The sequence below is a fragment of the Wasmannia auropunctata genome, unplaced genomic scaffold, assembly GCF_000956235.1.
Source record: "Wasmannia auropunctata unplaced genomic scaffold, wasmannia.A_1.0 LD335998.1, whole genome shotgun sequence".
Classification (NCBI taxonomy): domain Eukaryota; kingdom Metazoa; phylum Arthropoda; class Insecta; order Hymenoptera; family Formicidae; genus Wasmannia; species Wasmannia auropunctata.
In genome coordinates, this window is record NW_012026892.1 from 1210559 (window position 1) to 1227541 (window position 16983).

At 42.7% G+C, this 16983-nt stretch overlaps 6 protein-coding genes across 8 annotated transcripts; 3 read left to right on the forward strand and 3 right to left on the reverse strand.

Moving 5' to 3' along the window:
- The first annotated feature begins 532 nt into the window (after nt 1-532).
- On the forward strand, nt 533-4057 carry LOC105453603 (serine/threonine-protein kinase Chk2). Its single transcript, XM_011695707.1, has 7 exons — nt 533-1003; nt 1160-1435; nt 1521-1777; nt 1920-2123; nt 2202-2375; nt 2685-2840; nt 2913-4057. The coding sequence occupies exons 1-7, from the start codon at nt 853-855 to the stop codon at nt 3111-3113; spliced, it is 1419 nt and encodes a 472-aa protein (XP_011694009.1). The 5' UTR covers nt 533-852; the 3' UTR covers nt 3114-4057.
- Nucleotides 3855-6414, reverse strand: LOC105453602 (succinate dehydrogenase [ubiquinone] iron-sulfur subunit-like). Its single transcript, XM_011695706.1, has 5 exons — nt 5900-6414; nt 5193-5443; nt 4555-4852; nt 4342-4464; nt 3855-4214 (listed from the first exon to the last, which is right to left on the reverse strand). Exons 1-5 carry the CDS (start codon nt 6062-6064, stop codon nt 4077-4079), a joined length of 975 nt encoding a protein of 324 aa, XP_011694008.1. The 5' UTR covers nt 6065-6414; the 3' UTR covers nt 3855-4076.
- Nucleotides 6415-7239: 825 nt separating this feature from the next.
- Nucleotides 7240-12015, forward strand: LOC105453607 (trifunctional purine biosynthetic protein adenosine-3). 2 transcript variants are annotated; one of them, XM_011695714.1, is made up of 17 exons: nt 7240-7465; nt 7582-7684; nt 7750-7839; nt 7919-8166; nt 8230-8429; nt 8510-8704; nt 8782-8912; nt 9023-9233; nt 9304-9439; nt 9508-9730; nt 9800-9994; nt 10136-10391; nt 10497-10700; nt 10801-10947; nt 11020-11288; nt 11368-11625; nt 11754-12015. In XM_011695714.1, exons 2-17 carry the CDS (start codon nt 7604-7606, stop codon nt 11937-11939), a joined length of 3030 nt encoding a protein of 1009 aa, XP_011694016.1. In that variant the 5' UTR covers nt 7240-7465; nt 7582-7603; the 3' UTR covers nt 11940-12015. The 2 variants fall into 2 exon arrangements, with proteins under 2 accessions (XP_011694016.1, XP_011694015.1); XM_011695713.1 differs by having other exon boundaries at nt 7241-7465; nt 7604-7684.
- LOC105453606 (dnaJ homolog subfamily C member 28) lies at nt 12000-13652 on the reverse strand. 2 transcript variants are annotated; one of them, XM_011695711.1, is made up of 5 exons: nt 13383-13652; nt 13162-13293; nt 12993-13082; nt 12568-12918; nt 12000-12484 (listed from the first exon to the last, which is right to left on the reverse strand). In XM_011695711.1, exons 1-5 carry the CDS (start codon nt 13500-13502, stop codon nt 12080-12082), a joined length of 1098 nt encoding a protein of 365 aa, XP_011694013.1. In that variant the 5' UTR covers nt 13503-13652; the 3' UTR covers nt 12000-12079. The 2 variants fall into 2 exon arrangements, with proteins under 2 accessions (XP_011694013.1, XP_011694014.1); XM_011695712.1 differs by having other exon boundaries at nt 12296-12484; nt 12555-12918.
- A 67-nt stretch (nt 13653-13719) lies between these two features.
- LOC105453605 (TM2 domain-containing protein CG11103) lies at nt 13720-15263 on the forward strand. The gene is made up of 3 exons (XM_011695710.1): nt 13720-14080; nt 14161-14248; nt 14430-15263. Exons 1-3 carry the CDS (start codon nt 13938-13940, stop codon nt 14757-14759), a joined length of 561 nt encoding a protein of 186 aa, XP_011694012.1. The 5' UTR covers nt 13720-13937; the 3' UTR covers nt 14760-15263.
- LOC105453604 (translation initiation factor eIF-2B subunit beta) lies at nt 15137-16971 on the reverse strand. Its single transcript, XM_011695708.1, has 6 exons — nt 16770-16971; nt 16601-16687; nt 16177-16458; nt 15807-15963; nt 15312-15706; nt 15137-15232 (listed from the first exon to the last, which is right to left on the reverse strand). Exons 1-6 carry the CDS (start codon nt 16844-16846, stop codon nt 15160-15162), a joined length of 1071 nt encoding a protein of 356 aa, XP_011694010.1. The 5' UTR covers nt 16847-16971; the 3' UTR covers nt 15137-15159.
- Nucleotides 16972-16983: the final 12 nt, after the last annotated feature.

Consider the following 16983-nt stretch of genomic DNA (forward strand, 5'->3'; position numbering starts at 1 on the left):
ACCAACAAGTAGATTTACAATAAAGTATTCTTCGTCATTTGTGATACACCAGGATTGGCGAAACGTTTATTGTGATCCTGAAAATGCGCTGCACGAGCTTCTTGTAGGAAAAATATTCACTATAGTCTTACAGAGTGGAATTTTAGTGGCGGTAATAGTTGACTCCCTTTATTTTAAACAATTTTCACGCGGTCTTATTTTTATCAAAAACATAATTCAACAATTTCTGATCGAAGAACTTGTTATTTAAGAGATTTAATTATCTTAAATAACGCGAGATAAAAAGCTGTATTGAAGAAAGAACTAACACGAGTTCAATCGATCAAATGTTCAATTAATATTATTATTATCTTTTTAATGCGGGATTTATGATATATCTGAAACATCACACGTATTTAATTAATAATATAATAAAAAATTCGTCTCAAAAAATTGTCGGCAATGCAGATACGCGCGAATTACCACAGTCGGTAGTATCGTTCGCTCGTTTATCGACACCGTGGATCTACAAAGCGCGCGGAACCGCGGCATGCTTCGACACACGTGATCCAGTGCAATTCATTGTTTACGCGAGGGATTGTATCGTAGCGTTGGTTCGTCGAGAGTTTCCAGGTTATTACGCAGTACGCTTCATCTCTTCCGTTCGACGTAAAGTCGTTCGCGGTCGCTCGCAGGTTGTCCAAGGCTGTGCCAAGTAAATTTTCCCCGAGAAACGATCATTGTCGTGATCTCCAGGACGATCGACCTTTCGCGAATCGGCAAGCTCGCCGGGATGGGTTAGCCGCCATTCCTGTGGTTCCCTGTAGTTTTCGAACGCTCTCGTTTTAATCCTCGTGTCCACCTCACGACGAAATGGCATCACAGGAACAGATCCCCGCCAGTCTGCCCGACACCCAAAATGCGGATGGTATATTGACACAATCGCAGGAGACGTCAAGTCAGCAGCCGACGTTAATCACCTGGGGAAGGCTGTGCCCTGTGAGGGCATTCCTGCGAACTCTGGGTAAGAGCTCGCCCTTTGCGTCGGTAGAAATCCACGCTTGAAATACACCTCTTCAGAAATAATCTAAATCGTGCTTGAAACATTGAATTACAGACAAATATTTAATAGCAGATACTTGAATAGTAAAATTTTCTTGTGTTTGTCAAATTATTTCAGACATGATGAAGGACACCGGTTACACCGTGGGACGTTCGCCGACCTGCGACATTCATTTAACTGCAAATGAGATAGGTACGAAGTATCTGAATGTGATCAGTAAAGTCCACTTTCGCATATACAGGGAGTGCATTAGCAACTCGAACGAAATCGTGGTGTACCTGGAAGATCTAAGCCACAACGGGACTTATGTTGACCATTGCCTGGTCGGTCATGGAAAGCATGTTGTCATTGGAAATAATTCTGAAATAGCCTTGGCCAAGTGTCACTTCTTACGTAATTATTTTTATATAAAAACATTTTATATTAAAGCGTGACGTGAAATTACAGATACGATAGAAATTGATCTTTTAAATTGCAGTTTATGTATTCGTGAGCACAAATACGAACGAGACCGCTTGCGCGTTGCCGCTACAGCTGAAGTCGAGATACACGGTCGGCCGCAAGCTAGGTGCTGGTGCCTACGGCGAAGTGAGGCTGCTATTTGTGAAGGATGGCTCTAAACAGTTTGCCGTCAAAATTATACAGAAAAATTATTTTAGCGTTGGGAACGGGAATATTTTCAATAATCCGGTGAACGTCCAAAATGAGGTTGAAATATTGAGGAAGCTGAAGCATGTAAGTTCTGACGTACTTACGATCTCTCCCTCCCTTTCTCTCTCTCTCTCTCTCTCTCTCTCTCTCTCTCTCTCTCTCTCGTCACTGTAGTTTGAACACTAAAAAAAAAGTGGAATTATGGAATTTTGGATTTTTCTTTCAGCCCAATGTAATACATTTGGAGGATATCCACGACACGCCCGACGTCATGTACATTATTCTCGAATTAATGAAAGGTGGCGAGCTCTTTGATAGAATAAAGAACAACGGTAGACTGTCTGAGCCGTGTGCGAAACGGATTTTCTATCAAGTTGTACTCGCTGTCCATTATCTCCACAAGCAGGGCATTACGCACAGAGACCTGAAGGTACGATTTGAAACATTAGTCGAATGTTCTACGCGAATGTATCAGTATTAATATTTAATGAATGACAAATATTTACAGCTAGAGAATATACTGTTAAAGGACAATTCGGACTATCCTTTGGTCAAGGTATCAGATTTTGGCTTGTCCAAATTCGTAGATACCCAAACAATGATGAAGACATTCTGCGGGACTCCTATGTACGTTGCTCCCGAGATACTGAAAACCTGTGGACGCAGCTCGTATACGAATCAAGTGCGTATTTGTATATTCTTAAATAATAATTCTTTATTATGGAGATTTTTCATCCTCAGAATTGCATCACTAATAATCTTTGATTTTCATAAGCGATCTTGGTTTTGTTTATATTTTTTAAACTTGCTCCCGCGTTAAGATCTTAATGGGGCAATAGCTGTATGGAATACAGTGTTTTTCCACTTTAATATGCGGGGATGCAGGACCAGAAATCAAATCTGAATCTCTTTCTTGATAGACAACTGCTCTACTGAGCTATCCTGTGCCTCGAAATAATTAAAATCTAAAAGAATCACTTTTCTTTTTCAGGTTGATGTATGGAGCTTAGGAGTGATATTGTACATCTGTTTAAGTGGCAGAGTTCCTTTTTCAAATAATAGGAGTTTAGAGGAACAAATCATACGTGGACTCTATGAATTTCGGCCGGCGCATTTTCAAAATGTATCGCAGGATGCCATAAGGCTGGTAAGTAATAACGCCTGCAATTTATTAACTACGATTGACTTTGCAGTTTAACGGAATATTACGTTGTTCTAGAATAAATCAATGATGACGGTAGATCCGAGAAAACGTTTAACAGTGCCATATATCTTATTACACCCTTGGTTAAGAGACATGAATATGCGAAGAGAGGTCGACAGATTAATATCCGCTAATAATATAGTTGAGATGGAGAACGACGAGAATGTACCACCCGCCGAGAATGTGCACATCTACAAACGTCCCCGGTTTATTTGAAGAAAAAAAAAGGGAAAACATTTACATAACGTTAAGAATAGAGTGTAAAGAATATTTCTCATTTCGCGAGCAAAGAATGGAGGAATATCCAGTGTCCTCTCGACGAGATTTGGCATCTCGTTTATATATATTGTGATACATGCTATTACATAGATAATTTTCATTTAAAACACCAGTTTTCAACAGATTCGATTCAAACGTCGGAAAATTTATTAAGTTCATAAACTCAGTCTTGCACATATATATATAGATCTGATAGAGAGTACAAATATAAAGTACAACATAAAGTAGCTGTTCGTAATAACATTCATTCCGTTTAATTGCAATTGCAATTAAATATACTTTATGATTAACTCGGGTATTAAAAAAATCAGGAAATAGGTAAATAATTAGACCTGAATTCTGTGATAAGATACATGAAGTACTCCGCGTGATATATTTTTTTATTTTTTGACGTATCTCAATTTGACGAGTACAAGACTTGTGATTTAACTTACGACATAGAGTACTTGTATGCACAGAAAGCATTACGTTTTATGCATGATGCCCATGATGTATTATTTTATCCTTGTCGTTCACCAAATAAGAATGAAATGATACATCATGCGCATCGTAACGTAAAATGGAACGCCACCCAGAATAAGCAGTGCGCACTACAAAGGTTGTTGAGCGATATTAAGTGCGAATTTACTACCTCTAAGCTTTGATTAAAAAATTTAGGATGTTTCGGAGATATAGTGCTAATAAAAAGAGATTAAGACTGTCTTACGTTTAATGCCAAGTGTGCGTGAACAATATAAGCTTAATTTATCTTATACATTTAACTGTATTATTACGAGTTTATCACCTCTTACATGGTAACAAAATTGCTCTTGTGTTCAATTATACAGAGTTCTTTATTCAAAGTGATGGACACTATACAATAAAGAGGAACGTCTCGCGAACTATCGTTATTTTTTTTTTTTATTCCTTTCTGCTTAAATATTCCTCCTCGCTCTTGCAGGGATTCGGAAGTGCTGTGTCGAGGTCTGGTTTCTCTTTCTTCATAAGTCCGGCCAGCAAACGTTTTAGCTGCGCTATTGCTTTTCCCGGATTCAGGCCCTATTGGATACACGGCAATGCCGTGTGACGAGTAAAATTAAAATCTGAATATTTTATCTTTTTTAAAGGAATTAAAATCCTTTTTATATCGCAGGAGAGAAAGTGGATAACGTCGTTCAACACTCACCTTTGGACACGTCTTGGTGCAGTTGAAGATCGTGTGGCATCGATAAACCGAGTAGAAGTCCCGCAACTTCGCCAGCCTCTCGTCATGCGTCATGTCCCGCGAGTCTATCACCCACCTGTACGCCTGGCGATGCCAACGAACGGACATACACGTGTGAATAATGACGCACCTTCGTTTTCTGTTTGTCGTAGAAAAATCGTCGAACTCGTTTACCTGCAGTAGCACCGCGGGCCCCAGGTACTTGTCGCCGAGCCACCAGTAAGGAGGGCACGAGTACGTGCAGCATCCGCACATTACGCACTCGTACGAGCCGTCGAGTTTGCGCCTGTCCCTTGTGCTTTGCAAAATTTGCCGCATACCGAGAAATTCGTCCTCACCCGGTCGCTTTAGATACGGTTCGATTTTCTGGAACTGTCCAAGGAACTGTTCCATGTCCGGTATTAAGTCTCGAATCACGTACGCATGCGGTAGAGGATAGATCACCAGCGGCTGCGGAGATTCTTTCACCTTTCTGAAGATTTCGGGCAACGTTAAGCGCGATTTGAAAAGAGATTTATCTCGGAAGTAAGTTTTTTTATCCCGATGAGAAGGCTATGGAAAAGTGACTGCGAACGCGAATATATATGGCAAAATGTAAAATTAACGCGACCATTTCAAATTCCAGACATCCAGACCTCCAAGTATCCGAAGTATCCCGAACATCCGAAATATTAAAAATTATCCAGATATTCGAAATCCTAAACGTCCGGACCGAGCTGCCAAAGATACGTCAAAGTTTCCAAGAATTCAAATGTTCCTATCGCCTGATATTTTACCGACGTCAAAAATCGTATGGTAGAACGACGAGTTACGTTAGGCAAGACAGGGTGTTCACGCCGTTTATATTCATCCCGCAACTTCCGCAGATCCCCTCGCGGCAGGACCTCCGGAAGGACAACGTCGGATCGTGCTGCGCCTTGATTAATGTCAACACGTCCAGCACCATCGTGCCGCACTTGTTCAGATCCACGCTGAACTGCTGCATGTACGGCTTCACGTTCGGCGTTTCCGGATTCCATCGATACACGCGTACAGTTTGTATTCTCGGCGCGATTTTTGCCTCCTGCGGAAAATCGATTGTAAATAATAATCGCGTCTAAGACCCAAGTATACGTATATGTTTATATGCAGATTTAGGTCTTTCGATTCTTTCCAAAAGAGCTCCGCGGTCAGAGACATTCTATTTTCATATTGCAATACGCGAAAAGAAATTTCAATTTAACAATTTAATTATTAAGATTTGTTCCTTGTAGCAAAACTTTTTGTATTTCTTTCCTTTTCTTTTTCTTCCGAACGTCTGATTGTATCTGCCTCGATTTAAATGTAGAAAGTGTGTTTTGTGCAAAGAACAGATCTTTAAACATTTCAAAATAAAGCTGCGATTCGCTCACGACATTTAGCAAAAAGACGCATAGGACGTTCTAAGGACTCTTTGCGTGTCGCGCAGAAGGGGATTTTTGCATTTCCCTGCGCGATAGGGAAGATTCTCGCGCTTTCTCTCGACTGCGGAGTGACTAACTTTCGTAGGCGTTTTGCATTCCGTAATGCTTGCGATCTCCGCCGCCACCGCCTCGTTCACGTCGGTCTTCTTGGCCGATGTCGACAACCTCGATCCGCGAATGCGCGCAAGTCCACGCGACCAGAAGCGGCTCGTGAATGCGTTTCCCCTCACGGCAGCGTACATGACCCACCCCCTGTCGAGTGATCTATTGCCGCCTCCCCGTGTCCGCACAGTATATTATCTCCAGGTCTTCGTGATGTCACGTCGCGCTATTTCGATCATTACGTCTCGTCGCGGTCGCGTTTATCTCGGACTCGTCTCAAACGTCACATGAACAAAAAATCATCGAGCGGACGAACTTCACGAGCAGGCGAATTTATGTCATTAAACGACGTATAATCGTCATTGAGACGTTTTAAATTCGACGGTTTAAAGACTTGTAAAGTTCGTTTTAGACGGTAGAACTTGCGTCGAATTTCAACATAGAGTTTCTCTTTATATAATTTTACGTGCCATGTGTTTTGATATTTGTGAGTGTCGTAATATATATTTTATATATGTGTTATGGTATTCTTCAAATGTTTTTGTATTACACATGGCACATAAGATTATAAATTATAAATTACTTTCGTTTTATTAATTATACAGTTTTTGCAAAATGCATTCTTATTATCATTTATTTGCAAAATGATGTTTTAATTTCGGCGGTTATTCGTTGCACGCTTAAAATAATCTCTGTTGGAAATCGATCGGCCGCTGTAAAGTTATTTGTGATCTGAATGACAGAATTCGATTGATGGAAATTGCGTTACGTTGTTTGTCGCAATGCAAACAAGTTACAACAATCGCGATAAGAGTGACGTGCGTGCATGACCTTACGGCCATCAAATAATTTCGAAATAATTTCATAATTCATTATATGGAATTGCTGTACCGCAATGCTATGGCATTACGTCCGTTCGATACAGATTTATAGGATAATATCAAAGTTATTCTCTCAATTCTCAAATAATTTAAGAGCACCTGGAAATTATCAACTATATCTATCAGACGAGTTAAAATTTAAAAAAAAATAGCAATATAAAGAAAGGAAAATTGTATAAACGTGTTAGAATTATAAAATAAGAATATTGTCTCTTTGTCAGACACGCGTTTATTTGTACGCTACAATTTAAAAATGATATATGTCCTCGAGACGCTGTCCGAGATCCCGTGCGCGAGATTGTTTAAATCGCCTGTCTAAAGGTCGTCCGGGTCATCGCGCGAGCGATATACGAGCTATTACAGATTAACTCCCGCAGAGAGAGCTCAGAGATCGAGCCGGTCTGTCGTCGCGCGATTGGCGGGTATAGGCACTACTCGTCGTTAGTCATCGTCGCGTTGCCGTTGCGCCGAGAGCGGATCGCGCACCGACCACCTGTGGCATTCCACAGTCGTTGGCCACGTTTCGTTCGCAGGTGCCGGAGCAGCGCGATTATTCAGGAGAGCCACCGGCGACTTCTCGCAATTGACGTCTGTAAACAACGAATAAAATTGACGGCCGGTCGCGCGAGTGTTTACGAGGTGCTTACAAGTTGAGGCAAGGTGAGGAAGGATGGTTATCTTGGAATTCCTAAGTTTGTAAATTACGAATGTGTCGTCGATGTTCTAATAATTTTCAATAAACCTGGCACACTCGTGATTATCGCCGTTTTTGACAGAGCACGTCGCTATAATTCGCAGATGGCCCAGTGCACGGTCCTGGTGATTGGCAGCGGTGGCAGGGAGCATGCCATTTGTTGGAAATTGTCGCAGTCGCCGTGTGTAAGTTAAAAATTGTCAGAATGGCAACCGGCAGAGATTAATACAACGTACGTTCTGTTTATTAGGTGAAAGAAATCTTGGTCGCGCCTGGGAATACCGGCATCAAAGAAGTGGATAAGGTTCAATTAGTTGAATTAAATGTCAAAAATACTAAGGTATACACATAATGTTCTGTACTCTTCCCTCTTTCGTGGATCAATGCAATATTAATTACATTCTTTTTTTTCTCTGTAGGAAGTCGCCAAATGGAGCAAGGACAATAACATTGATTTAGTAGTGGTTGGACCGGAGGATCCCCTTGCTCAGGGATTAGCGGACGATCTCAAGGACGTGGGAGTGAAATGTTTCGGGCCGCAGAAGAAAGCGGCCCAGATTGAGGCCGATAAAGATTGGGCAAAGCAATTTATGGACAGAAATCGTATTCCCACTGCTAGATGGCAAGGCTTTACCTCCGCTTGGGATGCGAAAAAATTTGTTAAAAGGTGAGGAGTTTCTTGTCGAAAGGAGGATGACATGAAAAACTTATATAATTTTCCTCGTCGCAGTGCTCCCTTTAAGGCGCTTGTCGTGAAGGCCTCCGGTTTGGCGGCCGGTAAAGGTGTAGTGGTGGCGAAAGATCAGCATGAAGCTTGTCATGCGATAGACGAAATGTTAAGTGATAAGAAATTTGGAGCTGCTGGTGAGACTATAGTTGTCGAGGAGCTCTTGGAGGGCGAGGAAGTATCTGTACTTGCATTCACAGACGGTAAATAAGACTATGCTTCTGTCTAAATTGTTTTTTTACCGAAAGAAAAAAGATATTCAAGGACTCTTCTTGACGCTCAGGCAAAACTGTCGTACCCATGATGCCGGCACAGGACCACAAGAGAATCTTTAACGGGGATACCGGTCCAAACACTGGTGGAATGGGAGCGTATTGCCCATGTCCACTGTTAAACGAAGCGGAATGCGAAGAGGTGAAAATAAATGTTCTTCAGAGAGCTGTCGATGGACTTAGAAAGGAGAAAATCCCGTTTGTTGGTTTGTAATTTTGCTTTCGATTGACAGTGAGATTACGTGAGCGTGAGTTATTTACGTAAAATACTAATATTTCGCAGGAGTACTGTATGCCGGTTTAATGCTGACTGCAGACGGTCCCAAAGTCTTAGAATTCAATTGCAGATTCGGCGATCCCGAGACTGAAGTAGTATTACCGCTGTTGTCGTCGGATCTGTTTACAATTATGAAGGTACAATTGATTAGATTTGTTAGAAGTCACATTCATATATAACACAACATCGAAGATTTTATCTCTGCGTCGATATACGTTTTAATATATTTGATATGATTTTATTACAGGCCTGTTGCGACGGAACTTTAAGCTCGTCTCTCGTTTCCTGGCGCGAAAACGTATCCGCTGTGGGTGTGATTTTAGCGTCTCGCGGCTATCCGGCGTCCTCGTCCAAGGGTCAAGTCATAACAGGCACCGACGAGGTGTCGCGTAAACAGGACCACTTTGTCTTTCACAGCGGCACGGCCGTTTCGTCAGACGGCGAATTAGTAACCAACGGTAAATAGCGGCACGATAAAGGATATTCCAACAAATGCCTAGATAATTTTATAATTTATAATGTTTACAGGCGGAAGAGTTCTTATCACCGTCAGTATCGCGCCAACCTTGGCAATGGCAGCGGCTAGAGCTACCCAAGCTGCTCAGTACGTGTCGTTCGATGGGAAGCAATTTAGAACGGATATCGCGCATAAAGGGATCGCCAGGTGGGATGATTGATTTACAGACCGATAGATTAATATCTCGCACGAAATTAACGATTTATACGTTTCAGATCCATTTTGCAGAAAGGGCAGTTAACGTACGAGAGCAGTGGCGTGAGCATCGACGCCGGTGATCATCTCGTATCCGCAATTAAGCCAGCTACTTGCGCCACAAAGCGCGCTGGCACTTTGGGTGCCATAGGCGGATTCGGTGGTCTCTTCGATGTAAAAGCCGCCGGTTACAAGGATCCTATTCTTGTGTCGGGCACCGATGGCGTTGGCACCAAATTGAAGGTGAATGTCAAGTTCGAGGGAAACTGTTAGAACCAGCCTGCTCATGAGCGAAAAAATTTCTCTTCTTAGATAGCAATTGAATGCAAGAAGCACGACACGGTGGGCATAGACTTGGTAGCTATGTGCGTGAACGACGTCCTCGCGCACAACGCGGAGCCGCTGTTTTTCCTCGATTACTTCGCCTGTGGCAAGCTCGACGTTGGAGTGGCCACAAAAGTGATAAATGGGATTACCGAAGGTTGCAAGCAAGCAGGATGTTCCTTGGTAACAAAATATTCATTAATTAAAATGTTTGAAAAAGAAAGAATGTTTTTAAAAGCTGTATTAAATAAAGGGACAAAAATATCTGTCTCCACGAAATATTTACGTTATTTATTCGACCAAGCATTATATGAATATTTTCAGATCGGCGGAGAAACGGCTGAAATGCCAGACATGTATCCCGAGGGAGAGTACGACCTGGCGGGCTTCGCGGTGGGCGCGGTCGAAAAGGGCAATTTGCTGCCTCGCGTGAATGACATTAAGGAGGGTGATGTGATAATCGGTCTCCCATCGAGCGGCGTGCACAGCAATGGCTTTAGCTTGGTGCGAAAAGTTTTGAAACTCGCGGATAAGAAATACTCGGACGTCGCACCTTTCTCAAAGAGCAATCGAACGATTGGTATGAAATGTTTTTCTAAATTACAATAAGCTGCTTTTAATCAATATGAAGATGATACGAACGATCATAAGAAAGCACGTTACAAGACTAAATTCTGTACCATAGGCGAGGAACTGTTGGAACCAACAAGGATTTATGTAAAAAGCGTTATTCCTGCCTTGCGAACCAACCTGGTAAAGGGATTCGCGCACATCACCGGCGGCGGTCTTACGGAAAATATTCCAAGAGTTTTACCGGAGAACCTGGGTGCGACGTTAGACGCACAAAAATGGAATGTTTTACCAATCTTTAGCTGGTTAGCTGCAATTGGTAGGTTTATTGTCCACAAATCTGCATATTTCTATTTCTAAAAACTGCAAAATGCATAAAGTGATAAGTGCTAATCGATACATAATGCTTAAATTTTTAGGCGGAATAAGTAAGCACGAGATGCTAAGAACATTTAACTGCGGAATCGGCGCGATCTTGGTCTGCTCCGAGAAGGACAAGGTCGAAGTTTTGGCGAAACTAAAAGACGAAAATCCTGTGGTTATCGGAAGCGTGAAAACACATTACAGTAATTATAATTTGCTATGATACATAATTAATTACGTTGATTTATACGTTCGTGTTAATTGTGTTAACGTAGATGACCGGGCTAGAGTGCACGTAGAGAACTTTGAAAAGGTCCTCGAGCCGGAGATGAAACAATATATTCCCATCTTGGTTGCAACAATGAGCAAGCCGCTTAAGAGAGTTGGCGTTCTGATATCGGGTAGCGGCACAAATCTCCAGTCGTTGATTAACGCTACGCAGGATCCGTCTCAGCACATTGGAGCGGAAATCGTCCTGGTGATTTCCAACAAGCCCGGCGTTGAAGGATTGAAACGTGCTGAGAGAGCTGGCATTAGGACAGTGGTAACTAATACACTAATGTGGGCTGCGGATAAAAAGTGAAACGTGGGTTTATGTTCTTTCTATCATTTCTAATCCGCAGGTAATTAAGCACACCGATTATCCAAGCCGCGAAACTTTCGATGCCGCCATGAATGTGGAGCTTCACGCTGCCGGAGTGGAAATAGTGTGCCTCGCTGGCTTTATGCGAATTCTTTCGGAACAATTCGTGAAGCATTGGAAAGGAGCTCTGTTAAACATACACCCCTCATTGTTACCTTCTTTCAAAGGCGCGAACGCGCACAAGGATGTTTTAGCAGCGCGTGTGCGTGTGTCGGGCTGCACTGTACACTTTGTTGAGGTACGGCAGCCGAAAAATAACTTCTTTTTTTTTTTTTTTTAGTTTAATCGAACTAAAAAAGAAGATAGCTCTAACATCTTTATCTCGGTTATTAATGAATCATTATCGATCTTTCTGTTATCAATTAGGTTGACATAGATTCAGGAGCTATCATTGAGCAGGAAGCGGTGCCCGTCTTTCCAGACGATGAAGAGAAAACTTTGCAAGAACGCGTGAAGACCGCGGAGCATCAAGCCTATCCTCGTGCCTTAAAACATCTGGCGACTGGTCGTATAAAACTGAAGGAAGACGGCGCTCTTCACTGGAATTATTAGAGATCGCATGTACATACCTATACATATACCGGGTTTATAAAAAAAAGTACAGAAATTATATTTTTTTATACTGTTATATATATTAATCTTATTACTTATACATGTACAAATAAGTTACGATATCACATTTCTCTCATCCTCTAAGAAATTTTTTTACTGAACAAGTCGCTTATGAAATTAAATAAGTCCTGGGACATGCTCATATTCGAACTTTCGTGGCTAGTGTCCGCATATTTTTTGATATTTTTAGAGGGCGGTACTGATAACGCTTTCTCCGCGAACTTGTCCAATTTCACGTGAAGCATTTGCTTCTGAAGTATAGGTACTAGCAAGTTGTACTTATCAATTTTATTATTTATCTGCCTCGTCGTAGTCTTGAACTTTTCTAATTTGTCGCGCCACATCATTTCGTCTTTCGGAGACAACGGGAGCTCGCCCACGTCATTACGCGCCTCCGTCAATCTCTTCTCCAATTCCTCGGTCTCTTCCCTGATTTCCTTCGACAGCTGTATCCACTCCGGAGTGAATCCATTGTCTAACAGTATCTGCAATCGCGATCAATATAAACGGATGAGTTGATTACGTTCGCGAGTCATCGAAACTAACGTCCCGTACTTCTGTATTTCACCTGATTCAATTTATGCGTCACGAAATCAACGTAAGGATTTCTAGCGCTTGTAGCCTTCAGCGGCTTTCCCATTCCAGATAGATCGCTGAATTCACCCTTGCTCATCGCCTCCTGAATCAAGTCCTCCACCAGACGATCCATCCCGTAACGAGTTTTGATATCCTTGGCCTTCTGCTTGTCCATGCCGACCAACGTATTGCGCTCTTCGGCCTGCAGCTTCGTCAGCCTGTGCTCCATCACATTGTCGACCGCCTTCTGAGCCCTCTGTATTGTGTGCAGCCGCTGCCTTTTGCTCGGCGTGCCGATACCCACGTCGTAGGTCAAGTAATGACGATGCTGCGGCGCTGTGTGCTTAAAATAAAGACAATTAAATAGCCGGAATAGAAGATATATGAAGATACGTTTACACATCGAATATAGGCTACCTTGATATCGAACTCTTCCACTTCCAGTGATGCCGTTTCATCTCTCTGAGCGTTCCTGATTCTTCGAATCTCTCTATAAGCGCCTTCAATCTATCAATGAACAATCGCATGTGAAGCGGCCTCGCTTTACTTGTTTATCTCAATGAACGTAACTCTTGCGACGCGTTACCTCGGAAAATCTAACGGCATCGGCCTCCGGCGTACCGCTGTCCGGATGAAAGCGCTTCGCAAGATGAACGAATGCCAGTCTCAGGGTCTCGTCCTCGCAATTCTCCGCTACGCCCAACGTCTCGTACAGTTTCTATCGAACACGAGATTTAAGTTATTTCGACAGTATGTGAATTACATTATATATAAATACGAAATATATATTACTCAATATTTATATACCTTTGTGGTGAGCTTAGGGTTAACTCGATGCACGAACCTCTTGGACAAGACCGACTTGGCGGCGGATGACACGTGCGACAGATAAGCTCCCGGCTTGGACAGCCGATTCAGGAACTGCATGGTTTCCCGGCGCGTTAAAAACAATGTCACGTTGTAATTTCTGTACCCGCTGCGCGCGTTACATAATTTTCGCGAAATTACTTCATTGCATGCGCAAAATTAACCTCTGACTGTCACGCACTCGACACGCACCGAACGTCACCACGTTGGCCACGTGACGAGGAGCGAGGAGATCGCGCCGGACTGGAGTTCGCTTGCGTCGATTGGCTAATCGTGAACTCGTGGTCGGAGCTTTGCTCCGCTTTGCTCCTTGATTATCCGAGAACAATTGGCGAATCAGTTGCAGCTTCGAACTTGTCCATCCGTGCTCCGACGGCGCTGACGATCGCTCTCGCATTAAAGCCATTAAATGGAAAATCGCGTTTATTTACTCGCCGCACATCCCGCATGCTGCTGTCACCTGTCACTCGCATTTAAAGTGCCAGCCACGGCACAATGAGGTTAGATCTCGTCGTTTTTATAACAATTATCTGCCTTTTGTGGGACCGGGACGAACGTCTGGCGCTCGCGAACAAAAGCGCCGTACCGGAGCAGGAGAAATACAGGCCCAACGGTCCGCGGGTGTTGTGTAAATTCTTGTGAGTATTCGCCGATGGACACTCCCCTGAAATGTTCCAACGAGACAAGTACATATATGTACAACGACTGTTTCTTGCAGACCTAAGGAATTCGTGGAATGCGAGGACCCGATTGATCACAAGGGAAACAAGACCGCCAAGGAGGAGACGGGCTTCGGTTGCGTCAAGGTGTGTCTATACGTAACGCAAGTTTTCCCTTCGTATAAACGTTCGTTAAATTTAGAAGAAACTCGATAAAAAACTTTTTTTTTCTCTATCATCACTGCGCAATTGCAACAGCTGTGAGGAATGCATGATTTTCCGACGGCATTCAGGTGTACCGGATTATTTACGATTGATGAATTAACAGTTTGGAGGGTCTCGCTACGAGGATGTGGAGAAGACCAAGGTATCCTGTTCAGCGCTGCCAGACATCGAGTGTGCCGGACCAAAGACATTCTTTCGCGAAGGGGTACCGTGCATAAAGTACAGCGACCATTACTTCGCGACGACCCTCCTGTACAGTATCCTGCTGGGTTTCCTCGGTATGGATCGCTTCTGCCTCGGGCAGACCGGGACAGCGGTGGGCAAACTGCTGACGCTGGGTGGCATGGGTGTATGGTGGATCGTCGACGTTATCTTATTGGTAACGAACTCCCTGCAACCCGAGGACGGCAGTAACTGGAATCCATACGTATAGCATTTTCAAGAGACCAGGGATCATTTTTTGTGATACAACTTAGTTTATATTTTTACGGGTGGCTCCTTGCGGGAGTGATCAGCTTACATTAGACGGTTCCCAAGTTCAACTTCTAATCGCCATCCCGCGCGTGTCTCGGTTTTGTAAGGTTTATTAGAAAATTGAAATTAAGCGAAGAAGTATAATTTAATTCTTATTTCGGGAATTTATCTCGTATTTAAATTACTATTACTTGTAAATAAATCGTTGTAATACGTTGAATATTAGTTTATACATAATTTCGAGTGCTTTAACGTGCAAAGAAAAAATAATTGTTAATTTATATTTACTTAAAAAACTACTAGGTTATAAGTAAGGGTAAAAAGAAACGATCGTGATTTAAATATAAGTACATAACTGTTTATAATTCATAATCATCAGGATGGTACAATTCACTGAGCAATCTATATACATAAGACGGTGCATTTCCACCTCTGAAAAAGAAAATAAACACATTTATTATTACTCGAGTTTAACACTAATCTGCATAATTAACAATCCTAACAATCTTACATGTTCGAGATGAATAATGTGACGAGGTCCGGTGGAACGTAATCGAACACCGGATTGTAAGCGTGTATCCGTTCCAGCAACGGTGCATTGGTACTGTCGATTACGCCGTGCATCGGCGAAACGTAGCAGTTGAAGCCATTGTGCTTGCCCGAGCAGTGATAGAGGGGCGCGAGCTTGTAGAGCGGCAGCAGAACCATCACTGGAACGGAATAATGCTTGGCGGCTTGCGCGACGGTGTGCGCGCCCGAGACCGCCCGGAGCCCGCCGTTCGCCATGACGGTGTGAGTGCCGATGATGACCTTGTTGACGCGGGACATCATCGCGAAGATCGCCACGTCCGAGATCAGCGTGGTCTTGATCTTCGCCTTGGCCAGATTCACCGCCATCTCCTGGCCCTGCAATCATTCGCAGAATTTTTTTCCCCCCTTTTGTATTCTCCTCTTAATTTTACTTCGAGTCCATCTTGAAGATAGCCATGAGTAGATATACACTTACGCTTAGCGATGGTCCGCCCTCGGCTACTATAACGTCGAAGGCTCTGGTAGCGGCGGCCTCCTTGAAAAATTCCTCCACCAACTTCGACTTACCGATGGTCATTATAATTTCGTTCGAGTGTATATGTTTAGACGCTTGTCGTGTGATGTTTTCTGAACTGTGAAAACATATTAAATTCGTTCGACTGTTAAAAAATGTAATCAAAAGATTACTAACAAATTCTATTATGAAATGATGCCAAGGTGAGAACAGCAAGGAGAAAATAAGTGTCTAAATTGAGCCAAAAATTGCATCTCCAATATCAACCACTCTATATCATGGACATTGCATTATTTTTATATCGTATGACACAGATATGATTCTAACTCACCATGTTTCCAATTCGGTTTCAAATTCGTTAATGTGTTCGATGAGGGAGACTTTGAGGGACGGTATCGAGACGTTGAAATCTATCTGCTGGTCATCCTCGGCAGTAAGAATCTTGTGCAAGGACTCCTGGGGATACGTCTCGTCCGTCTTGTTCTTCAATTTCGAGGTATATTCTTCTCTAATAATCTGCAATATCCTCCTTACCATGTTTCCGATACATGCTTCAAGAGGAAGCTCTTTGATCAGATACTTTCCGTTTCGCACGACAATATCCATCAAGTCTCTGGAAAATAAGTTAATCATGTAAGTTGATGCGAAAAATAGAAACAGAGATATGGTGTTTTCTATCTAGGCAAAATAAACACAAATGTTCAAACACGTGTTTCGCAACAATGATGCAACGGCTTTGAAATAACGATTCATACTTCGCTGTATTCCACTCTGTATTATTGATGATCTCCTTGAGCACGGAGATCGTAGCCACCACGATGTTGTGCGTGCCCTTAATTTCTCTGCAAAAGGGCAATTTCTCGTGAATGACTGCATTTCTCGTTCTCTTTTATTTCCTTGGAGGTTCAATGAAAATTATCTTACCCATAGTGAATGCTGTCTATCAGCTTTAGCACGCTCTCGTCAGCACGCTTAACGTCTTCTGGGCTTACGTCAATCATTTTTATCGCGTTCGAATAATTATATCCACCACAGAATATCTTGCTGTTCCAAAAATTCTCGAAGTTACTCGTGACTCGTGCAATGCGTCATGTTTTTTTCTCACAGCTGTTGAGACTCGAGAATGAGAGGAGCGTGG